Source organism: Cervus canadensis, chromosome 1 (genome assembly GCF_019320065.1).
Source record: "Cervus canadensis isolate Bull #8, Minnesota chromosome 1, ASM1932006v1, whole genome shotgun sequence".
In the NCBI taxonomy this organism is placed as follows: Eukaryota; Metazoa; Chordata; class Mammalia; order Artiodactyla; family Cervidae; genus Cervus; species Cervus canadensis.
In genome coordinates, this window is record NC_057386.1 from 42783119 (window position 1) to 42804367 (window position 21249).

General features: G+C 40.9%; 1 protein-coding gene across 2 annotated transcripts in view; it reads right to left on the reverse strand.

Moving 5' to 3' along the window:
* MYO1D (myosin ID) overlaps positions 1 to 21249 on the reverse strand; it is a 351718-nt gene that overhangs the window by 193368 nt on the left and 137101 nt on the right. For both annotated transcript variants that reach the window (XM_043480702.1, XM_043480703.1), the window contains exons 13-14: positions 17727 to 17801; positions 11875 to 12007 (exon numbers count right to left, since the gene is read on the reverse strand). In XM_043480702.1, coding sequence (XP_043336637.1) covers positions 11875 to 12007; positions 17727 to 17801 — 208 coding nt within the window. The remainder of the gene's footprint in view (positions 1 to 11874; positions 12008 to 17726; positions 17802 to 21249) is intronic.

Below are 21249 nucleotides of genomic sequence, written 5' to 3' on the forward strand. Positions count from 1 at the left end.
CATTTCATAGTGATAAATGACTCAAATGCTAGGAAGATATAATAGTTCTAACTTGAATAAGCTTAATAAATTCACAAAATATTTAAAGCAAAAGTGGAAGGCATAAGAAGAAGTGGACGAATTCAGAATTACAGTAGGTTTTATCACATTTCAGCAATGACAAAACAAAGTAATTAGTAAGAATGCAGAAACACTGGAAAATATGATGAGCAAACTCGACCTAATCACTGTGTATAGAATATTAAGCGCAAATAATTCTAGTACATAAAGAAAACTTACATTTCTAAGGGCTGAAATCACACAGAGTATATCCTCTGATCAAATGAGATTAAGTTAGAAATCAAGAGAAAGAAGATAATTAGAAAATCTTAAGATGATTGCAAATTAAGAAATACACTTCTAAATTATCCTTGGGTCAAAAAAGAAAATTACAGTGTGAATTAGAAAATATTTTGAACTCAATAATTTATGCAATCATGTGGGCAAGGCAATCTTAGTGTAAGGTATCATTTGAGTCATGTAAATGACTTTACTAAACAGAAACGAGTTGAATGGAATTTTACCAGTATTGACTGATTATGCCCAGAAAGGGGTAACACTCATGCCCAACTAAGGGGTGGGGAATGCCCTTTCATCCTGGTTGGTAATATAAAAACCTTCAGATAAGGAATCCAGGGCATATGCTTTCTCTATATTTCATCAGCATTCTGTTTCAATTTATAAATGCCGCCTCCTCCCTCCTTATAAATATCCAGACTGACTCAACCTAAGAAATCTTAAATTTGACAAACTCTAAGCATCTTATTAAGGTTAAACCACAAAAGTTAATAGTGATCTTATTATCTGGCACTTTGAAACCTTTTTCTCCCTATATTTCATGAGAAAAACATGCTTGCTAAATCACTTCAGTCATGTCCGACTATTTTGAGACCCTATGGACTGCAGTCCACCAGGCTTCTCTGTCCATGGGATTCTCCAGGCAAGAATACTGGAGTGGGTTGCCATTTCCTTCTCCAGGGGATCTTCCCGACTCAGGGACTGAACCCGCATCTCTTGCAGCTCCTGTATTGGCAGGTGGGTTCTTTACCACTAGCGCCACCTGGGAAGCCCGTGCCAAAGTATACCAATCAGTATATATATTAGCCAGAAGATACTGGACTTAGATATTCATTTACTTAGCCTGTGTTGGACGTATCAAATAGAGCCACTGGCAAATTAAAGTTCATTTAATAATTTACTAACCATCTGTTCAGAGAGCTTTATGAGGTATCAGTGAAAGTCACTCAGTTGTGCCCAACTCTTTGCGACCCCATGGACTATACAGTCCATGGAATTCTCCAGGCCAGAATACTGGAGTGTGTAGCTTTTTCCTTTTCTGGGAGACCTTCCCAACCGAGGGATCAAACCCAGGTCTCCCACACTGCAGGCAGATTCTTTACCACTGACCCACCAGGGAAGCCCATGAGGTATCAAGAGAGATATAAGGTTAGTAGAAGTCATTCCTTAGATTCAAAGACTTATAATCCAGGTGGCAATGAGACATGTGTTTAAAAATACTATGTGCTATAGTTAATAACACTATATTGTACATTTAAAAGTTGCTGCGAGAGTCTTAAAAGTTCTTATCAAAAAAGAAAAAAAGTTTATGTACGGTGATGGATGTTAATTAGACTTATTGTGGTGATTATTTTACAAAATATACAAATATCAAGTCATTAGGTTGTACACCTAAAATGGATAGTTATATGTCAATTATATGTCAATAAAATACATGAATAATTAAAAATTTTTAAATTAAAAAAACCACTGTGTGAACTCAAAAAAGCAGGAGTTAGCGACTTGCACTTCCAGTGGTGAAGGACTAGGCAATTCCTGTCAACCCTCCTTAGAAAGTCACTAGGAAAAAAGTGCTATACAAAATATGGGGGGAGGGGAGAAACCGTCATTGCATGAAGAGCTAATAACATAGCCAAGATGAGACAAAGACTAAAGTCCAGGGGGATAAAGCTGGCCTTGAGGTCTGCTTTCACTTTCAAGGCAACTGCCGATCTATAGAGGCAGCCGTGAAGCTCAGCACAGCTGCTGGCAGCCTTGAGGGGCTCGGGGGATGAAAGCTGGAGCCTGAGTCCTCGGATGCAGGACTCCACTCTGGTCTGGAATCCTGAAGAGCTAGACTCGGGAGTCACAAGCTGAATGGAAAACAGGCTGGCACTTCCAGAGAAGGCAGACAGCGCACCACTGAGCCACTGTAGGTCCTGAAATTTGATCAAGGTGATTTCAGAATGTCAGAATTTGCCTGATGACATCTTTTAAAACATAAACTTTCAACTTTTCTGTTATTATTAGATGTCATTAATAAGTGGCAATGTATCTGTTTAGTCGCTCAGTCGTGTCCGACTCTCTGCAACCCCATAGATTGCGGCACGTCAGGCTTCCCTGTTCTTCACCATCTCCCTGAGATTGCTCAAACTCATGTCCACTGAGTCAGTGATGCCATCCAACCATCTCATCCTCTGTCGTCCCCTTCTCCTCCTGCCTTCAATCTTTCCCAGCATCAGGGTCTTTTCTAGTGAGTCAGTTCTTCACATCAGGTAGCCAAAGTACTGGAGTTTCAGCTTCAGCATCAGTCCTTCTAATGAATATTCAGTATTGATTTCCCTTAGGATTGACTGGTTTGATCTCCTTGCTGTCCAAGACTCTCAAGAGTTTTCTCCAACACCACAGCTCAAAAGCATCAATTCTTTGGTGTTCAGCCTTCTTTATGGTCCAACTCTCACAGCCATACATGACTACCAGAAAAAACCATAGCTTTGACTATATGGACCTTTGTTGGCAAAGTAATGCCTCTGCTTTTTAATATGCTGTTTAGGTTTGTCACAGCTTTTCTTCCAAGGAGCAAGCGTCTTTTAATGTCATGGCTGTAGTCAGATCTGCAGTGATTCTGGAGCCCAAGAAAATAAAGTCTGTCACTATTTCCCCATCTATTTGCCATAAAGTGATGGGACTGGATGCCATGATCTTAGTTTTTCGAATGTTGAGTTTTAAGCCAACTTTTTCATTGTCCTCATTCACCTCCATCAAGAGGCTCTTTAGTTCTTCTTCACTTTCTGCCATAAGAGTGGTGTCATCTGTGTATCTGAGGTTATTGATTTCTCCCAGCAATCTTGATTCCAGCTTGTGCTTCAGCCCAGCATTTCACATGATGTACCCTGCAAATAAGTTAAATAAGCAGGGTGACAATATATAGCCTTGATGTACTCTTTTCCCAATTTTGAAACAGTCTATTGTTGCATGTCTGGTTCTAACTGTTGCTTCTTTACCTGTATAGAGGTTTCTCAGGAGGCAGGTAAGGTGGTCTGGTATTCCCATTTCTTCAAGAATTTTCCACAGTTTGTTGTGGTCTAGCGTAGTCAGTGAAGAAGTAGTAGATGTTTTTCTGAAATTCTCTTGCTTTTTCAATGATCCAATGGATGTTGGCAATTTGAACTCTGGTTCCTCTGCCTTTTCTAATGTGTCTGTATTCCTTTTCTTTAATCTGATTTGACAATTTTGCTCCATTTACATTCACTGGAATTACTAACATATTTGCATTTATCTCTAACATCTTAATTTGTCCCAGCTTTCCTATGTTATTCTGTCTCCTCTTTCCTATGTTTTTTAGGACTGATGATTCTTTTCTCATTCTGGCTTCCCTTACCCCCAACTACTAGCTTTGTAAGTTAAAAACTCATTTCTATTCTTTTAATGACTACACTAGAAAATTTTACATGTACTTATAACTCATGAGAGTTATAAGCTAATCAATACATTTATCCTTTTCCTGAACAACCAGGGACCTTAAACACTTGAAATATAATCACCCACGCTTCCAGTTTATATGTTATTGTTGTGCTATTTAATTCTAACCTGCATTTTTAATCCAATATAATATTATTTTATAGAGTCAGTTGATTTATACGCATCCACATATTTACCAATTTCTTTGCTCCTCATTTTGCATTTCAGACTTTCATTCAGTCATCAGACATCCTCCTACCTGATATATATCCTTTAGAATTTCCTCTTCTTTGCTTTTTATCTATTTTATTTTTTAAATTATAAAAATATGATAACACATTTATAGGAGACTTGGAAAATACAGAATAAAGTTACATATGTATTTCCATATATATGTATGGAAATATATTTACATACATATAGTTCCATTATATATTACAATTTTTTAAGTAGATAAATTAATATTTTCAGTTGGACTTTCAATATCAAATTCTCAGAAATTAATAGAATGAATGTACAGAGTAGTAGAAGAACATAGACCTGAGAAGCATTATGAACCAATTCGACACAATTTAGATTTATACTATGGTTTTTCCAGTAGTCATGCATGGATGTGGGAGTTGCCCCACAAAGAAGGCTGAGCACCAAAGAATTGATGCCTTTGAACTGTGGTGTTGGAGAAGATTCTTGAGAGTCCCTTAGACTGCAAGGAGATCAAACCAGTCAATCCTAAAGGAAATCAACCTATTGATGATTATTCATTGGAAAGACTGATGCTGAAGTTCCAATACTTTGGCCACCAACATGAAGAGCCAACTCATTGAAAAAGACCCTGATTCTGGGAAAGACTGAAGGCAGGAGGAGAAGGGGATGACAGAGGATGAGATGGTTGGATGGCATCACCAACTCAATGGACATGAGTTTGAGCAGGCTCTGGGAGATGGTGAAGGACAGGGAAGCCTGGCATGCTGCAGTCCCTGGGGTCACAAAGAGTTGGACACAACTGAGCAACTGAAGAACAACAAGATTTATACAATTTTCACACAACAGTAGGATATAAATTCTATTCAAGTTCCCACTGAATTTCCTTTACTGTGGTTCTAACTCTGTTTTTACTTTTTCAGAAAGATTCTTTGTTGTTCAGGAAAAATAAATTCTCTCAGTATAGAATTTTGATTAATTTTCTCTAGGCCTGTTACTCCTTCAAAGCTAATCTGCTTTTAAGGTATTTTCTTTGTCTTTGATATTCTGGGGTTTCACTAGAGGCTTGGAGGCATATTTCTTTTTATTTTTCTAACTTGGGATACACTGGACTTCTTGACTGTCTCTTTCATCATTCTGAAAATTCTTTTTCTGTTTCTTCAAATATCACTCTGCCCATTCTCTCCTCTCCATGATTAGATGCACATTAGACCTTTTCATTTTATCTTTCATGTCTCTTAATATGTCTTTTATAAGTTTCATTTCTTGGACTCAGTGAAATTCTGGACAATTTCTTTGATTCTGTCTTACATTTCCCTATTCTCTCTTCAGCTTTGTCTTAACCAATGTAAAATCTATCCACTGAGTTTTACATTTTAATTATTTAGTTTTTATTTCTATCAATTGCCTAGTCCCTTGCTCTCAATGACTAGTTCTCATATTTTTAGGACTTTCGTTTCTTGAAACACATAAAACATTCTGGTAGTCTTTCTGATAATTGTGTATAAGACATTTTCATGAGTCTGTTTAGTCTCACCTTCCTTGTGTCCTGTCTTGCTTTATATGTGTGGTGATCTTCTCCTATGAACTGCTTATTTTCCTTAGAACACCGTCTGTGGAAGTTCTAGTTCTTTAAGGTCTGGTATGAAGGGGGTTTCCTCACTTTGCTTTCATCAGATGCCCAGCGGCAACACCAGACCTGGATGGACCGCTTTGAATTCTTGGCTTGAGCCTTTTCAGGCCACCTAGGTATGAGTTTGGACTGCAAATCTCATAAAAGCTGGCTTATGATGATTAATTCTCAAGGAAGGTTCATTCACCCAACTTGGCTCAGTGCCAAAGACCAAGGCAGGCAGTTTTCCTTCGGACAGTGAGGGATTATTTCCAGAGCTAGCCCTTAGAAGAGGCAACCCTGTAGAGACCTAGCGTCGTGCAGCTGGTGTATACATACGTGTGAGTGTGCCTGTGGTCTGTAATCCCGCATGAGTCACCCTATTCTGAGCAGGCCCTGGGCTTCCCTTCAAGGACCCAGTCTTGGACACCCATGCTCAAAGGCGCCCACTTCAACAACCGCCCAGGGGGCGAAGGGAGCATGATGCTCTCCTCAACTTTTACCTTCACTCAGCACCTGGCCTACCTAGTCCTTGCTTTCTTTTTAGTTCATGACTGTATTCAGGAAGTTGGTTTTTTATAATTTACCTAACTTTCTGGTAGTTTTCAGTTGGTTTTAAAGGCCGCTTTGTTCACCCTATTGCCATCAAATGCATTACTCACATGCATTTTAAAAATCTTCATGTTTATGTTCCTAGGTGAAACTCATCTCTAATTTCATTTTTTCATGTTAACCTTGTACTAAGGTAATACTTACTAAGTAACTATTAGTTAAGTTATTACTAAGTAACTTAATAGTACTAAGGTAACAGAATGGGAAAGACTAGATATCTCTTCAAGAAAATTAGAGATACCAAGGGAACATTTCATGCAAAGATGGGCTCAATGAAGGACAGAAATGGTACAGACCTAACAGAAGAAGGAGATATTAAGAAGAGGTGGCAAGAATACACAGAAGAACTGTACAAAAAAGATCTTCATGACCCAGATAATCACTATGGTGTGACCACTCACCTAGAGCCAGATATCCTGGAATGTGAAGTCAAGTGGGCCTTAGAAAGCATCACTATGAACAAAGCTAGTGGAGGTGATGGAATTCCAGTTGAGCTATTTCAAATCCTGAAAGATGATGCTGTGAAAGTGCTGCACTCAATATGCCAGCAAATTTGGAAAACTCAGCAGTGGCCACAGGACTGGAAAAGGGCAGTTTTCATTCCAATCCTAAAGAAAGGCAATCCCAAAGAATGCTCAAACTACTGCACAATTGTACTCATCTCACACGCTAGTAAAGTAATGCTTAAAATTCTCCAAGCCAGGCTTCAGCAATACATGAACTGTGAACTTCCAGATGTTCAAGCTGGTTTTAGGAAAGGCAGCGGAACCAGAGATCAAATTGCCAACATCCTCTGGATCATTGAAAAAGCAAGAGAGTTCCAGAAAAACATCTATTTTTGCTTTAGTGACTGTGCCAAAAGCCTTTGACTATGTGGATCACAATAAACTGTGGAAAATTCTGAAAGAGATGGGGATACCAGACCACCTGACCTGCCTCTCGAGAAACCTATATGCAGGTCAGGAAGCAACAGTTAGAACTGGACATGGAACAACAGACTGGTTCCAAATAGGAAAAGGAGTATGTCAAGGCTGTATATTGTCACCCTGCTTGTTTAACTTATATGCAGAGTACATCATGAGAAACGCTGGGCTGGAGGAAGCACAAGCTGGAATCAAGACTGCCGGGAGAAATATCAATGACCTCAGATATGCAGATGACACCACCCTATGGCAGAAAGTGAAGAGGAACTAAAGAGCCTCTTGATGAAAGTGAAAGAGGAGAGTGAAAAAGTTGGCTTAAAGCTCAACATTCAGAAAACTAAGATCATGGCATCTGGTCCCATCACCTCATGGGAAATAGATGGGGAAACAGTGGAAGCAGTGTCAGACTTTATTTTTTTGGGCTCCAAAATCACTGCAGGTGGTGACTGCAGCCATGAAATTAAAAGACGCTTACTCCTTGGAAGGAAAGTTATGACCAACCTAGACAGCATATTAAAAAGCAGAGACATTACTTTGCCAACAAAGGTCCATCTAGTTAAGGCTATTGTTTTTCCAGTGGTCATGTATGGATGTGAGAGTTGAACTGTGAAGAAAGCTGAGCACTGAAAAATTAATGCTTTTGAACTGTGGTGTTGGAGAAGACTCTTGAGAGTCCCTTGGACTGCAAGGAGATCCAACCAATCCATCCTAAAGGAGATCAGTCCTGGGTGTTCATTGAAAGGACTGATGCTGAAGCTGAAACTCCAATACTTTGGCCACCTCATTGGAAGAGTTGATTCATTGGAAAAGACCCTGATGCTGGGAGGGATTGGGGGCAGGAGGAGAAGAGGACGACAGAGGATGAGATGGCTGGATGGCATCATCGACTCGATGGACATGAGTTTGAGTAAACTCTAGGAGTTGCTGATGGACAGGGAGGCCTGGCGTGCTGCCGTTCATGGGATCGCAAAGAGTCGGACACGACTGAGCGACTGAACTGAACTGAACTGAAGGTTAATAGTAATCTCATAAAATAAATTGGGTAGTGGCCTCTCTTCTTCCCATCCTCCAAAACCATGTATGTATGACAGGAATTACTGGCTCCTTGAAGGGTTTATAAAACTTATCTATAAAACCATCTGGGCCTGAAGTTCTTGGCAGAGTTGGAAGAAGGCAGACTTCTGATTAGTGATTCAGAATCTCTAAGGTTACTGATTTATTCAGGTTTTCTTCTTCTTGAGTTAATTTTGATAACATTATTCTAGAAAACTAGTGCTTCCCAGGTGGTGCTAGTGGTAAAGAATCCTCCTGCCAATGCAGGTGACACAAGAGATTTAGGTTCAACCCCTGAGTTGGGAAGATCCCTTGGAGTTCGAAATGGCACCCCACCCCAGTATTTTTGCCTAGAAAATTCTATGGGCAGAGGAGCCTGGCAGGCTACAGTATATGGGGCTGCAAAGAGTCAGACACAGCTGAGCACACACACACATCTATTATTAGAAAACTAATTTTTAAGATTCATTGGCATACAGTTGTTTGTAATAGTCTGATACTTTTAAAAAACCCTGTAATATAGAAGCTGTAATCTTCTTTCATTCTGAATACTGTTTTCTCTTTTTAAAACCAATTTTTTAAAGGTCTAATTAATTTTTGGATCTATTACTTTTAGTTCTTGCTATTTAAAAATTATTTTCTCACTTTCTTTAGATTCTCCTTTGATTCCCTTTACTGACTTCTTGAATTGTATCACTTACTTTTGATCTTCCTTTTTTTTCTGTTTGTTTTTAATAAAGGCATAACAAGTGGACCACTTTAGGAGTATTCTGCTGATTCTGATAAATTCTTTGTCATGCAGTTTCATGTATTTTGTAATTTATTGAGATTTCTTCTTCAACCTGTGAGTTATTTAGGAGAACATTTCTTTAAAGTTCCCAAGTATATTTAAAAAAAAAAACTTTTAAAATGCTGGTTTTTATTTTACTTGCTGTGAGGATGGAGAATACAGCGGTATATATATTTGTTAAAACATTTGAGACTTCCTTTGTGATCTAGCTTATGGTCAGTTCTTAAAAATGTTCTATGTATACTTGAAAGGAATATGTATTTCTTATCCCCTGGGTACAGAGATCTTTTGATTAGATAAAGTTCAAATTTGGTTTTCAAAGCTTCTGCACTCTTGTTAAGGTTTTTGCCTGATCTATCAGTTTTTGGTAGAGTTGGTTTAAAATCTCCCTCTAGAATTGTGAACTTGTCAATTTTGCCTTTTACATTTTTCAGGTTCTTTTTCTTTTTTGTTTTTTTGCTTTCTAGATTTAAGTACCATCACGGCTGTATTGTTAGGTACCTAGTTCAAGTACCTATCTAGCTTTATTGAGTATTTTCTTTTTATTATTAGCCTATCTGTATGTAATAGATTTTTTCCCTTAAATTTTATGTTGTCTCACATTAATATTGCCTTCACCAGTTTTCTTGTGGGAGGGGGCTTGATATGTCTTTATCTACCTTTCTGTTCTTAATCTTTCTGCAGAGTATTAATTAGATATAACAACTCCTATGAACAACATGGCAAAACCTTGGTGTTATTGCAGGTTCAGTTCCAGACCATGGCAATAACATGAATGCTGCAATAGGGTAAGTCACATGAATTTTGTGGTTTACTGGCTTCCTGGACTGATGGGTTGTCTCTACTGTTTTGCTTGTCCCTGCTCCCTCTCTCATTCCCTACCTCTGCACACACAGAGACTGGGGAGCTGTAGCAGAGACTGCTAGGCTAGCTGCCTACCTCATATACAGTACTTTTTTTTCCTACTTTGAAACAGAATACTTACTTCTAGCTGGGAGCAATGCTAACCAGAATGAAAGGCACTTCCCAGCTTCCCTGGCAACCAAGTACACCAAATGAGATGGAGCTAAAGTGCTATATGAGGCTTCCAGGAAGTCTCTTTAAAAAGGAAGAAGCTCCAGCTGCCATCTTGGACCAGGAGGATGGATGCCAAGCATTGAGATAGTAGAACGGAAAGACAGAAGGAACCTGGGTCTCTAACAACCTTAGAGCTGCTATGCCAGTGCTGGGATACCTTCTTCCGTACTTAATTTACATAGAGAGGAATAAATGTCTCTCCTGTTTAATCCACTAATTTGGGGGTGGGGTGGGGTTCATTTATTTAGCAGCTGAATGCAATTCTCCATACAGAAATGAGAAATGGTCCTAGAATTTTTATTTAAAAAATGGTACATTGGGACTTCCCTGGTGGTCTAGTGCTTAGGAGTCTGGCTTCCAGTGCAGGGGACATGGGTTTGATGCACGGTCGAGGAACTCAGATCCCACATGCTACAGGGCAACAAAGCCTATGCACTGTGACTTCTGAGCCTGCCCTCTAGAGCCCATGTGCCCCGGAGCCTGTGGCTCCATAACAAGACGACCCTCTGTGCTGCAGCTAGAGAAAGCCTACACCCCACAACGAAGAGCATCTGCATGGTGCAACAAAGACCCAGCGCAGCCAAATAAATAAATGCTAAAAAATGAATGTTTAACTACCAAATATAGAAAATAAAAATGATCCTCTTCTAGCTAATTAACTTGAACATATTTTACAAACAACATATTTACAATGAATGTGTTCCCTAAAGTACATCCTATAAAATTCTGTGTGTGACTCTCTTCCTCATGTCCCATGCATTTCTTCTAGGTTCACTTCCCTTGCTGGATGAGGCAGGCTGAAGCTGACTTGCAGAGAAAAGCTGAGGGATGAGGGGGGGGGTCTCAAGGGTATTCACGCCTACAGCTCTGGTATCCTTAACCCTCTCTGCCTTTCTGGAGGTTTGATTATACAAGCCAACACACCGCTCTTATTTGTTGTCACCTGAGGCCAAAGAATCCTGATAAAAAGAACAGAAAGCTACTGAAGAGATGTACTCTTGTGGCATTTGCCTAATTTATCCACAGTGAAGTAACCAAAAATAATATAGATTTAAATTTTTAGAGAGGAAGTTGATTTTTAAAAAAAAGATAAAAATGAAGAAAAAAAAAAAACACTGGAAAAACACCAGGAGAGAAAGATAAAAATGAAGAAACTAAAAATAATGAGCCCCAGAATGCTGCCTAATTTATCAAACTTGTCAACAGCAGCAGTTAAGAGTAGAAATCTGTTCTTCAAGGGGAAAAAAAATCTCAGACTAAAGTTATCAAACAGTATGAGACCTCAAAGGAACAATAAAAAGCAGAAATGACTGCCCACAGTACATCTTTTTATTTCAACTATTTAAAACAGCCTAAGGACAACACTTAAATACTAGACTGCCTCTTAAAACTCATCTGTCATTTGTATTCAGATACAATATAAGGATGGTACATGACAATTTAAGTCAAGATTTTTTTTTTAAAGCCAGGCCTTGTCTTCAGCACAGGGCTAAAGTTTCTTTTATCAGGCACATGCTATACTAGTAATATACTGTTTTTATTTTTTTTAAGATCACATTAAGACTTTCCCATTGATGACAACAATATAAAAGGCCTAAATTTAAGAAGATCATTTTATCTGGGACACAAACAACTGTTTCACCAAGCCATGTTAAAAAACAAACAAAACAGTATTAAGAATTATTACAACATTCATTTAAAATACATATTCTTCAATTTGATTTACTATAATTACCTAAAAAGCAAATATTATACATACCTTTCTCATTAACATATATCAAGAGGGAATCCATGAAACAAAATGGGTATTTTAAAATGAGAGTAATTACCTTTGATGCAAGGTTGTCTACCAGAGCAATCATAGAATTCTTAAATAAGGTGGCAGCGGTCAGCGGTCTCTTGGTCACCTCTGTAATGCTCAGCTTGCCTTCAGGCCACATATTCTTCAGCACAGGATTTGAACTGAGAAGCACAGAAAGAGTGGCTTGAACGTTACAGTCAAATAAGTGGATTAAGAATTGCTAAGCATTCCTGCTGAACTGTATCCTGGGAGCGACAACTGCACTGCAGACGAAACTCACTAGGCCTGATTGATAAAATGGTTCCACCTAGAAAATCAGGCTGAGAGTATAATGGCAGATACCACACCACAAAATGAGAAGACGTGCCTAAACCAGGCCACCTTCGAAAAACTCTTTCAATTTCTTTAAATGATCGTGCTGTTATTATTACGTAGGATATTCTAACGGTTTACATGGCTCTTATACCATATACCTAAAATCAAATGGTTTTGGTGATTGTTACAAGAATGAGAACAAATCAGAAACAGGAGAATGATCCTCAAGGTCATGTCAGAAATCATGAAAGAGAAAGCATTTTTTTTTTCAAACTGGAGTATAATTGTTTTACAATAATGTGTTAGTTCTGCTGTACAGTAAAGTGAATCAGCCATATGCACACAGATCTCCCCTCCCTCTTAAACCTCCCTTCCACCCCAGCCCCATCGCATCCCTCCTGGTCATCATGGAGCACCAAGCGGAGCCCCCTGAGTCACAGAGCGGCTTCCCACTAGCTAGCTATTTTATAAACATGGTAGTGTGTATACGTCAATGCCACTCTGTCAATTCATTCCGCTTCCTCCGTCCCCCGACGGGTCCACAAGTCTGTTCTCTGTGTCTGTGTCTCAAGGAAGCATCTTTTAATTGACACAAATATGCATACAGTGTAGGTCATAAAAAGCCAGGTCTCTCAGAAAATACAGATGGGAACAGAAGATAACCACTTTTACACTGTCTTCTAGTAAATCCCTTTACTGCCGCTGAATTATGATCACATTTATAGGTAGTCCTGGCAGCTCCAATATTTTATTGATGTGACACGAAGGTGGCTGCAATCCAATTCTTAAACTTCAGGTCAGTTTTCAGGCTAAAAATGATATATTCCTTATTTGGCTCTGTGGAGATCTTTTTATAAACATGTATGGTGGTCTCGGCTCTGATTTTCTTCCTGTTTCATTTGGGTGCTTTCGATTTTTTAAAAATAACTTTTTATTGGAGTATAGCTGACTTACAATGTTATGTTGGGATTGACATACACACACTACTATATATAAGACAGATCACTAATAAGGACCTACTGTGTACAGCACAGGAAACTCTATCAAGTGCTCTGTAATGATCTATAAGGGAAAAAAATCTAAAGAGGAGCAGATGTGTGTGTATATATATATAACTGATTCACTTTGTTGTATACCTGAAACTAACACAACACTCAGTGCTTTTGATTTTAAAGTAATTGGGATTTGAAATGTTGCTTGTTTTCTGAAAACTTCTCTCTTGTCAGATTTTTTTTTTTTTTAATTGGGGGTTGAGAATAGAAAAAGCTTAACATGGATCTTTTCTGCTAATTGTGTTTACTGCTCTCATCATTTTGCCCACTTTTCTTTCCCTGGGATAAAATTGAGAAAATTGAGTTGGTTCCCCAAACATCTAGTAAATTTCTGTACATGGAGGCTTTAAATAATAGTAGCAAACTGCCAGAATGGACAAGAGTGAAGAGGATAAACAGTGAGGTGAAGACTGACTAGTCTGTGAATGAAGACAGAGAAATATTCCTGACCCTCACCATTGCCAGAAAGCCGTGCCAACTGCCATCAAATGTGGCTATAAAATAATGCATGATCTGTGGTTCATGGACCCAGTTTTACTATGTTCTAGTCCTATTCCATAATTTTCCAAAGATAACATGTCAATAAAAATGACCACATAAATGTACATTGCTTTTCCTTAACTTTAGCATTCCACTCTTTAGCAGAGAAAGAACCTGGGCAATGGGTCTCAGTTTTCAGTGCCCATGGTGCCCGAATGCCTTTCTAATACCAAAGGAGTATTAACAGAATTTCCAGAAAGAAGAGTGTGTGCACTTTGAAAATCCTGATGCATGTCGAAGACAGAAAGTCACTGTCTTTGGGCCCATGCAGTTTCTATCCCCAGTTCCACCCTGCTCACTTTTGGCCTTGTCTAGACACTACCTTATGAATGAAGGGTGGGGTGAATGTTGGAAATGAAGGAAATAAGATGTTTATTATTAGTATTTATTTATTTGGCTGTGCCAGCTCTTTAGTTGCAGCATGTGGGATCTAGTTCCCTGACCAGGGAACATGCTGGGCCTCCTGCATTGGGAGCGGGGATTCTTAGCCACTGGACCACCAGGAAGTCCCTATTATTATTATTATATCATCGAACAGAAGGATTGACGTGTAATGAATCAAAACAGACAAGTTCAATAGTTTTCAAAGAGAAAGAACTTTCAGGCTGGTAAGTCAACATAATTTTCAAATATTTAAAAGAGCTTTTTCCTTAAAGGGGAAGCTTATTTATCCAGAAAGCCAGTATGTGTAACAGGGAAGGCAGAACTTAGCAGGCTAATGAGAGGGTGGTAAAGAGTGGCCTGGGCAACTGGCATGCCACCTGCTTGCTTCTGTCCCCTGCCCTTTACACACACACGTGCAAGCATACACGCACGCATAATCTCCAGAACTAGAGACCCAAGGACTACTCTTTAAATAGATGTAAAGAAAGGATTAAAATTTACTGAGGTCATTTAGCCATGGAAGTATCAAAAAGTATCCAGAGGCAAAGGCAGCCCATTTAAATACTAACAGGATAGTTTTAATCAAAACGATTTCAAGACTTTCCATCCCACTAGCAAGACCTTTCCTACTAGGGCGATCTATACAGTAAGCTGCAACTTTTTATGTTTTTATACCTTTGGCAAGACCTTCCCTGCTGTGAAATGTCTTTAATTACTAGACTTATCTAAGTTCCTTTGTTCTGATTCCAGGCTTACCAAGCAACTAAGCATCCTTTGGATGATATTTTTCACTGTCAATTAGTAAACTAGAGTCCTATTTAATTTCCCAGGCAGGTTTCCAATAGGGAAGAAGAGCCTGATAAACTAATGCAAGTGTTTCATACCACGAGACCGTTACGACTGTCTGACTGTCTGTGGGAAGTTAAGTCCACTCACTGCTGTCTCTGCATTAGTCCTGTGAGCTGGGGTGACCAGAATCCACCACCAGAAGGTGGAGCTGCTCTCAGGGAGCTGAACCTCTGGGGTTCCCGGGGGGCGCTAGTGGTAACCAACCTGCCTGCCATGCGGGAGACAGAGTTCAGTTCCTGGGTCCTGAAGATCCTCTGGAGAAGGGCACAAAAACCCACTCCAGTGTTCTTGCCTGGGAAATCCCAGGGACAGAGCAGCCTGGTGGGCTGCAGCCCATAGGGTCGCAGAGTCGGACATGACTGACGTGACTTAGCACGCGCACACACAATGAATGCCACCCTGCGCAGCCTCCTGGCACACAGCCTGACTGCCTCCCCAGGGCAGCACGCCCTGACTTTGCCACTGGACGACTGAGGCCATTTTTCCAATTTGACTTTTTGACATTTTTTTATACAGACCAATGCCAGACTCTTTGGTTTCTCCCTCAGAATGAGTGCATCTTACCTGATAAACCAATCACTGAAGCTCCTTTCTGAAAGTCTCCCCTCCCCAAATCGGTTATTACATGGGTTCCCTCTCAGACCCCCACGTCTCTGTGACTTTCTAGTGTTGATGGCTCTATCTCTGCTCCTGGAGGCTTCATCCACACCGATGAACCACTTTATAGCAAAACCTCTTGGAAAAAATGGTTGAAACCCACCGTCTCCTCATTCTGATTTTCTGTCTTCTCTTGACCCGCTTCCATCAGACATCTGTCTTCCTGACACTGCCGAAGTCAGCGTTGTCAGGGTTCCACTGACCTTCATGTCAGCAAATCCAGTGGTGAATCTTGTCCTCACATTACTCTGCTCTTGATAGTATTGGACACAGTTTATCATTTTTACTTGGCCTGGCCACTCTGACACCAGATTCCTGCTTCCTTCCTAACTCACAGGCATGCTCTCAGCTTCCTCTGCTAGTTCCTCCTTTCCTGCTTGACTCAAAATGGTGACATCTCAGGGATTCATCCTTCAATCTCTTCTCTCTTTTTATTTTTTGTCAGTGCTCACCCTAGATAATATCAGCCAGGACAATGGCTTTAAGTATTATCAACAGACTGATGACCATGAATTTATTTCTCTGTTCCCATCTTTACTCTGAGTTTCAGATGCACGCATACAATTGCCTATTTGGATGGATGTCAAGGACACACCTCCCACAAAACATATTCGAAGCAGAACTCTTTATTTCCCCCCAAAATGAGTACTTCCTCTGTCTATCCCACAACCAAGCATCCCGTCCCCATTGTCTTTGACTTCTGTTTTTTTTCCCATCACACATTCTATCCATCAGTAAATCCTGTTGGTTCTATTTTCAAAATATCACCCACTTGGGCCATTTTCCATTTCTGTCACCACCATCCATGTCTCAGCCTGGATCACTAAACCAGTCTCCTATCTTGGTTTACTCCTGCCCTTCACAATTTGGGTTTTACACAGTGGTTCCAGTGATTTCTTTAGAATAGACATTACATCATCCATTCCAATGGCTTCCCATTGTACCTGCTCATGGACTCTTCATGAGTTTGGCCCGTGGACCCTTCTGCAGTCATTCCTGATCGTTCTCCCCTCCCCTCACGGATTTTAGCCACACTGACCTTCCTGCTGTCAACACACCCAGGCTCGTTTCCACCTCAGCATCTTGGTGAACTAGTCTTTCTCTCTGTTTGAATGCTGTCCCCCCATACTCACGGTTTGCACCCGCACTTCACTCTAGGCTCAGTTCAAATGACCCTTCTTAAAAGAAGGAGCCTTTTCCTACCACACTACCTGTAACACCTCCATGGCCCTTCTTGGTCTATACCCTCAATCTCTCACCTAACTTTGTTTTTCTTCATAGCACTTGACACTAGCTGAAAGCTCCATCTTTTATCATTAACTGTCATCTCCACTAGAATAAAAGACCTCAGGAGGGCAGGGACTTTGTCCAGGTTTTTTCAACAGCTGAACACCAAGAGCATAGGGGAATGTGTGGCTCAGAGGTGCTCCATACATCTTTGATGACCTACTGGCCAATGGGCTGACCTGACTTGATACACGAACGACGACACTTCAACCAAAAGAAGCAGTTGGCTAGGAAGCTTTTCTTCATGGGCCTTCTTTCCAAAGTATCTGTACCGGGTGTGAACTTGCCATCCTTTGCTTGGTTTTATTTCTCCATGACTTTTTCACATTTTCTTGGGTTGTGAGAAGATTCTATTCACTCTGACGTGAGAGCCACTCTGTTATTAGGGTGGTCCCTTGGCTGGAGGCAAAGACACTACAGTGGGAATCAGAGTGTGTAAAGCTTTCGGCTGGCCCAGAGCTTACCTGACACCCTCCCATCGCACTGCCCTGGCCTGGGGACTGCTGCGTACACTGTCAGGGACAAGAAGGATGGCAACAGTAAAGAGAGAAACCAAGGAAACCCAAGGGAAACCGAGGAACACTGTATTGTAACAGGGTCCCTGCCCTAAGTTTACAGATTTTATCATCATAAAGTAACAGATGATTGCACTCACTGAGTATGACCACACAGAAGTATAAAAATTGCCAGAAAACTCTTAAAATTGTCACACAGAAATAATCATGTGCATACATATTACATAATAAATGTGTCAGCAAGCTAAATATAAAGACGATTAATAAAATTTTAATCCTACCTGTTATACATGAGGCGCTTGAAATCTTGAAATAAAGTGTCTTTGTTTTTGTCAATAAAACCAACAACAGAATACCTAGTTGAGAAAAAAGAAACATGGAAAACACATTATTCACCAAGCAAGAGCCATTTTTAAGCTTTTCTAGAAGTCTATGAGCCTTTCTACTGTTACATAAGACCATCGATTGTGTATAAAGCTTGCCCACCCAGTTCTGAGTTAAAGAAGATCAAATTTACCTACCCTGTAGACAGGGTGATGTTTCTGTCCCTCAAAAGGAGGGCAAACATCAGTGCCATCACTATGACTGAGATCATCACTCCACTGGTTTGTGGCTTACCTCGAGATGCTGACTCTTAAAAAGACAGCTGTGTGTGCCATCCCATATTCCTAAGATAAAAGCAAAACAGCAACGTACAGGATCTAAGAGTCTCATCCGTGGGGAGGTGAGATGACTTGCCTAAGGCTCGCTCACTGTGTTCAGGGTGGGAGAAAAGATCCAAGAAGAACTGCAAAGGATGGTAAGATTGGGGTAAGCAGAAGAGAAAGAGGAAGGCAGATTACACAGGGCAACATTAAATGAAGGCGTGGAAGCAGGCACATGCAAGGAATTGTTGGGAGGAAATGAGAAGGTCAGTATTCAGATGTGGAGGGTGGGATGTGAGTAAGGTCTCAAAGCTAAACTTATAGCTGGCGGCCAAGGGAGGGACAGGAGCTGCCCTGCGGCAGTCACTTGCATGGATCTAGAGGGAGTAAATTGTGGGGAGGGGATAACTGTACGGGGTGATTCTGTGTGATCAAGACAGGCTAAGAGGTTAAGGAAATAGTAACTCTAGAGGTGGCTGCTCCCTATAGCTCCCCTATCTTGCCTGACTGTATTTTCTTCCTGGACAATCACATCACTGCAGACCAGTGGTCCCCAACCTTTTCGGCACCAGGGACTGGTTTTGTGGAAGACAATTTTTTCCATGGACTGGGGTGGGGGTAGGGGATGGTTTCGGGATGATTCAACTGAATTACATGCATTGTGCACTCTATTTCTATTGTTATTACATCAGCTCCACTTCAGATCATCAGGCATTAAATCCCAGAGGTTGGGGACCCTTGCTGTAGACAATTCTCAGATCTCTAACTCTGATGCCTCACCAGTCTTACATTGTTCCAGCCGCTCATATTTCATTCTGCAAGAAAGTTCCGTGCTGCCCATGGGCACAGTTTTAGGCCATCAGGTCCAAAATCATTTCCCTGCCTCCTCCAACCCTGGTCTTCTTCCTACTACCTTCAAGTCACTTTTGACTGAACCCTTAAAGTTACCTGACTCTTAATATATCATCAGACCCATACAATTCAAAGTCCTTATTTGGATCTTTTAGACTCATTGTGATTTGATCTCAATCTACTTTTCTAGGTGTTTCTACTTCTCTATGTCACCAAAAGGATACACTCCAGTCAAATGGGCTAAGGTGCTATTTCCTGAATCTTTCTAGCATCTTTCCCACTTTTTCCTAGAAAAATAATTCCTAGCACCTAACAATCAGCATCTGCCTATCTGGGTTTATCATGCACAGTTAAAAGTATTTGCTTATTCTGAAAACACATGTTATTACTCATATGGAAATTATTTTCAACCATCTTTTATTGTATCAATATATATATTCAAATGTGTGCATGTATATGTGTGTGTATATACATCTACATCTACATGGGGCTTCCCTGCTCAGCTGGTAAAGAATCGCCTTCTATGCAGGAAATCCCAGTTCGATTCCTGGGTTGGGAAGATCCTGTGGAGAAGGGATAGGCTACCCACTCCAGTATTCTTGGGTTTCCCCGGTGGCTCAGATGGAAAAGAATCTGCCGGCAACACAGGAAACCTGGGTTTGACTCCTGGATTGCGAAGATGCCCTGGAGGAGGGCATGGCAACCCACTCCAGTATTCTTGCCTGGAGAATCCCATGGACAGAGGAGCCTGGCGGGTATACAGTATATATATACAGTATACAGATGGTAAAGAATGTGTTAATACACACACAAACCCACACATGTACGTATGCATTTTACACGGAAAGCTCTTTATGGGCAGGGACCATACTTTATCAAGTATTGGGCACACAGAAGACACCCAGTAAAAATCTAGAAAAGGGTTGAAAGGCTTAAGGAGAGAGAGAAGGGGAATCAGAGACATCAGCTATTCCTCTATGGGGCTGGCTAACTCTCTGGACTGGGAGTCTGAACACCTAGGTATTGTCTCAGCTATTCGGTAAACTTGCTGTCTGATGCTGGGAAAGAATGCTACGCACGCTGCATAAATGTCTCCATCTGTGAATCAGCGGCTGCCCCGCGTGGCCTCTAAGGCCTCTGTCCTGCTCTGCAGTTACGCTGATGCAAGCCGTAGAAGAGCACCCAGTGAGTGTGGCCTGGGTGGTCAGAGGCGGGTGTCTGTGTATCACTGGATCTTCCCTCTTCAGGATTCTGGGATCTGGAAACAGCACCAGAAAAAGTGGAAAATGGTGCCACCCCGGCGCGAACGGCTAGTTTGACAGATGGGAGTGATAATTTTGAGCCGTATTACTTTATGATTCTAGAGTGTTAATTTAAATCAGGAACAGCTATTAAAGTTTCTTCAAATGCCTCTTTGGCATTGATAGAGATGATCATTTCCATTTTTTGTTGTTTAATCTCTGCCTGTAATGGGTTATGTGAATAGAATTCCCAGCATCAAAAATAAGGAGAAAGGAAAAGAGGGGACTTTAAGCAAAAACCAGATGATAAGCAGTGTGTGTGGACAAAGCATGCTAAGTGTAGCAGACTGAGAAACGCCTCCCGTGAAAGACGTGCTGCGCTGTGCTTAGCCGCTCAGTCGTGTCCGACTCTTTGTGACCCCATGGACTGTAGCCCGCCAGGGTCCTCTGTCCACGGGGATTCTCCAGGCAAGAATTCTGGAGTGGGCTGCCATGCCCTCCTCCAGGGGAATCTTCCCAACCCAGGGATCGAACCCAGGTCTCCTGCATTGCAGACAGATTCTTTACCGTCTGAGCCATCAGAGAAGCCTTGTCAAATTCCCTGGAAACTGTGAATATTACCTTGTATGGTAAAAGATGTGATTACACTGAGGGTCCTGGGAGAAGAAATTCATCTCGTGTTATTCGGGGGGCCCTTAAAGGCATTCACAAGTGTAGTTTTAAAACAGCAACAGAGGGAGATTAAATACAGACACCCCAAAGAGGAGGTGGCAATGTGACCATGGAGGCAGAGACTGGAGTGATAACAGCCACAAGCCAAGGAAAGCAGGCATCCACCAGACGATGAAGAAAGCAAGAAACAATATTCCTCTAAAGCATCCGGAGTGTGGCCCTGCCAGCACCTAGATTTCGAACTTGTGGCCTCCAGAACAGGGCATCCCTGACGGCTCAGATGGTAAAGAATTTGCCTGCAATGCAGGAGACCTGGGTTTGATCCCTGGGTCAGGAAGAACCATGAAAGAATACATTTCTGTTGTTTTAAGCCACCAATTTGTGGTCATTTGTTA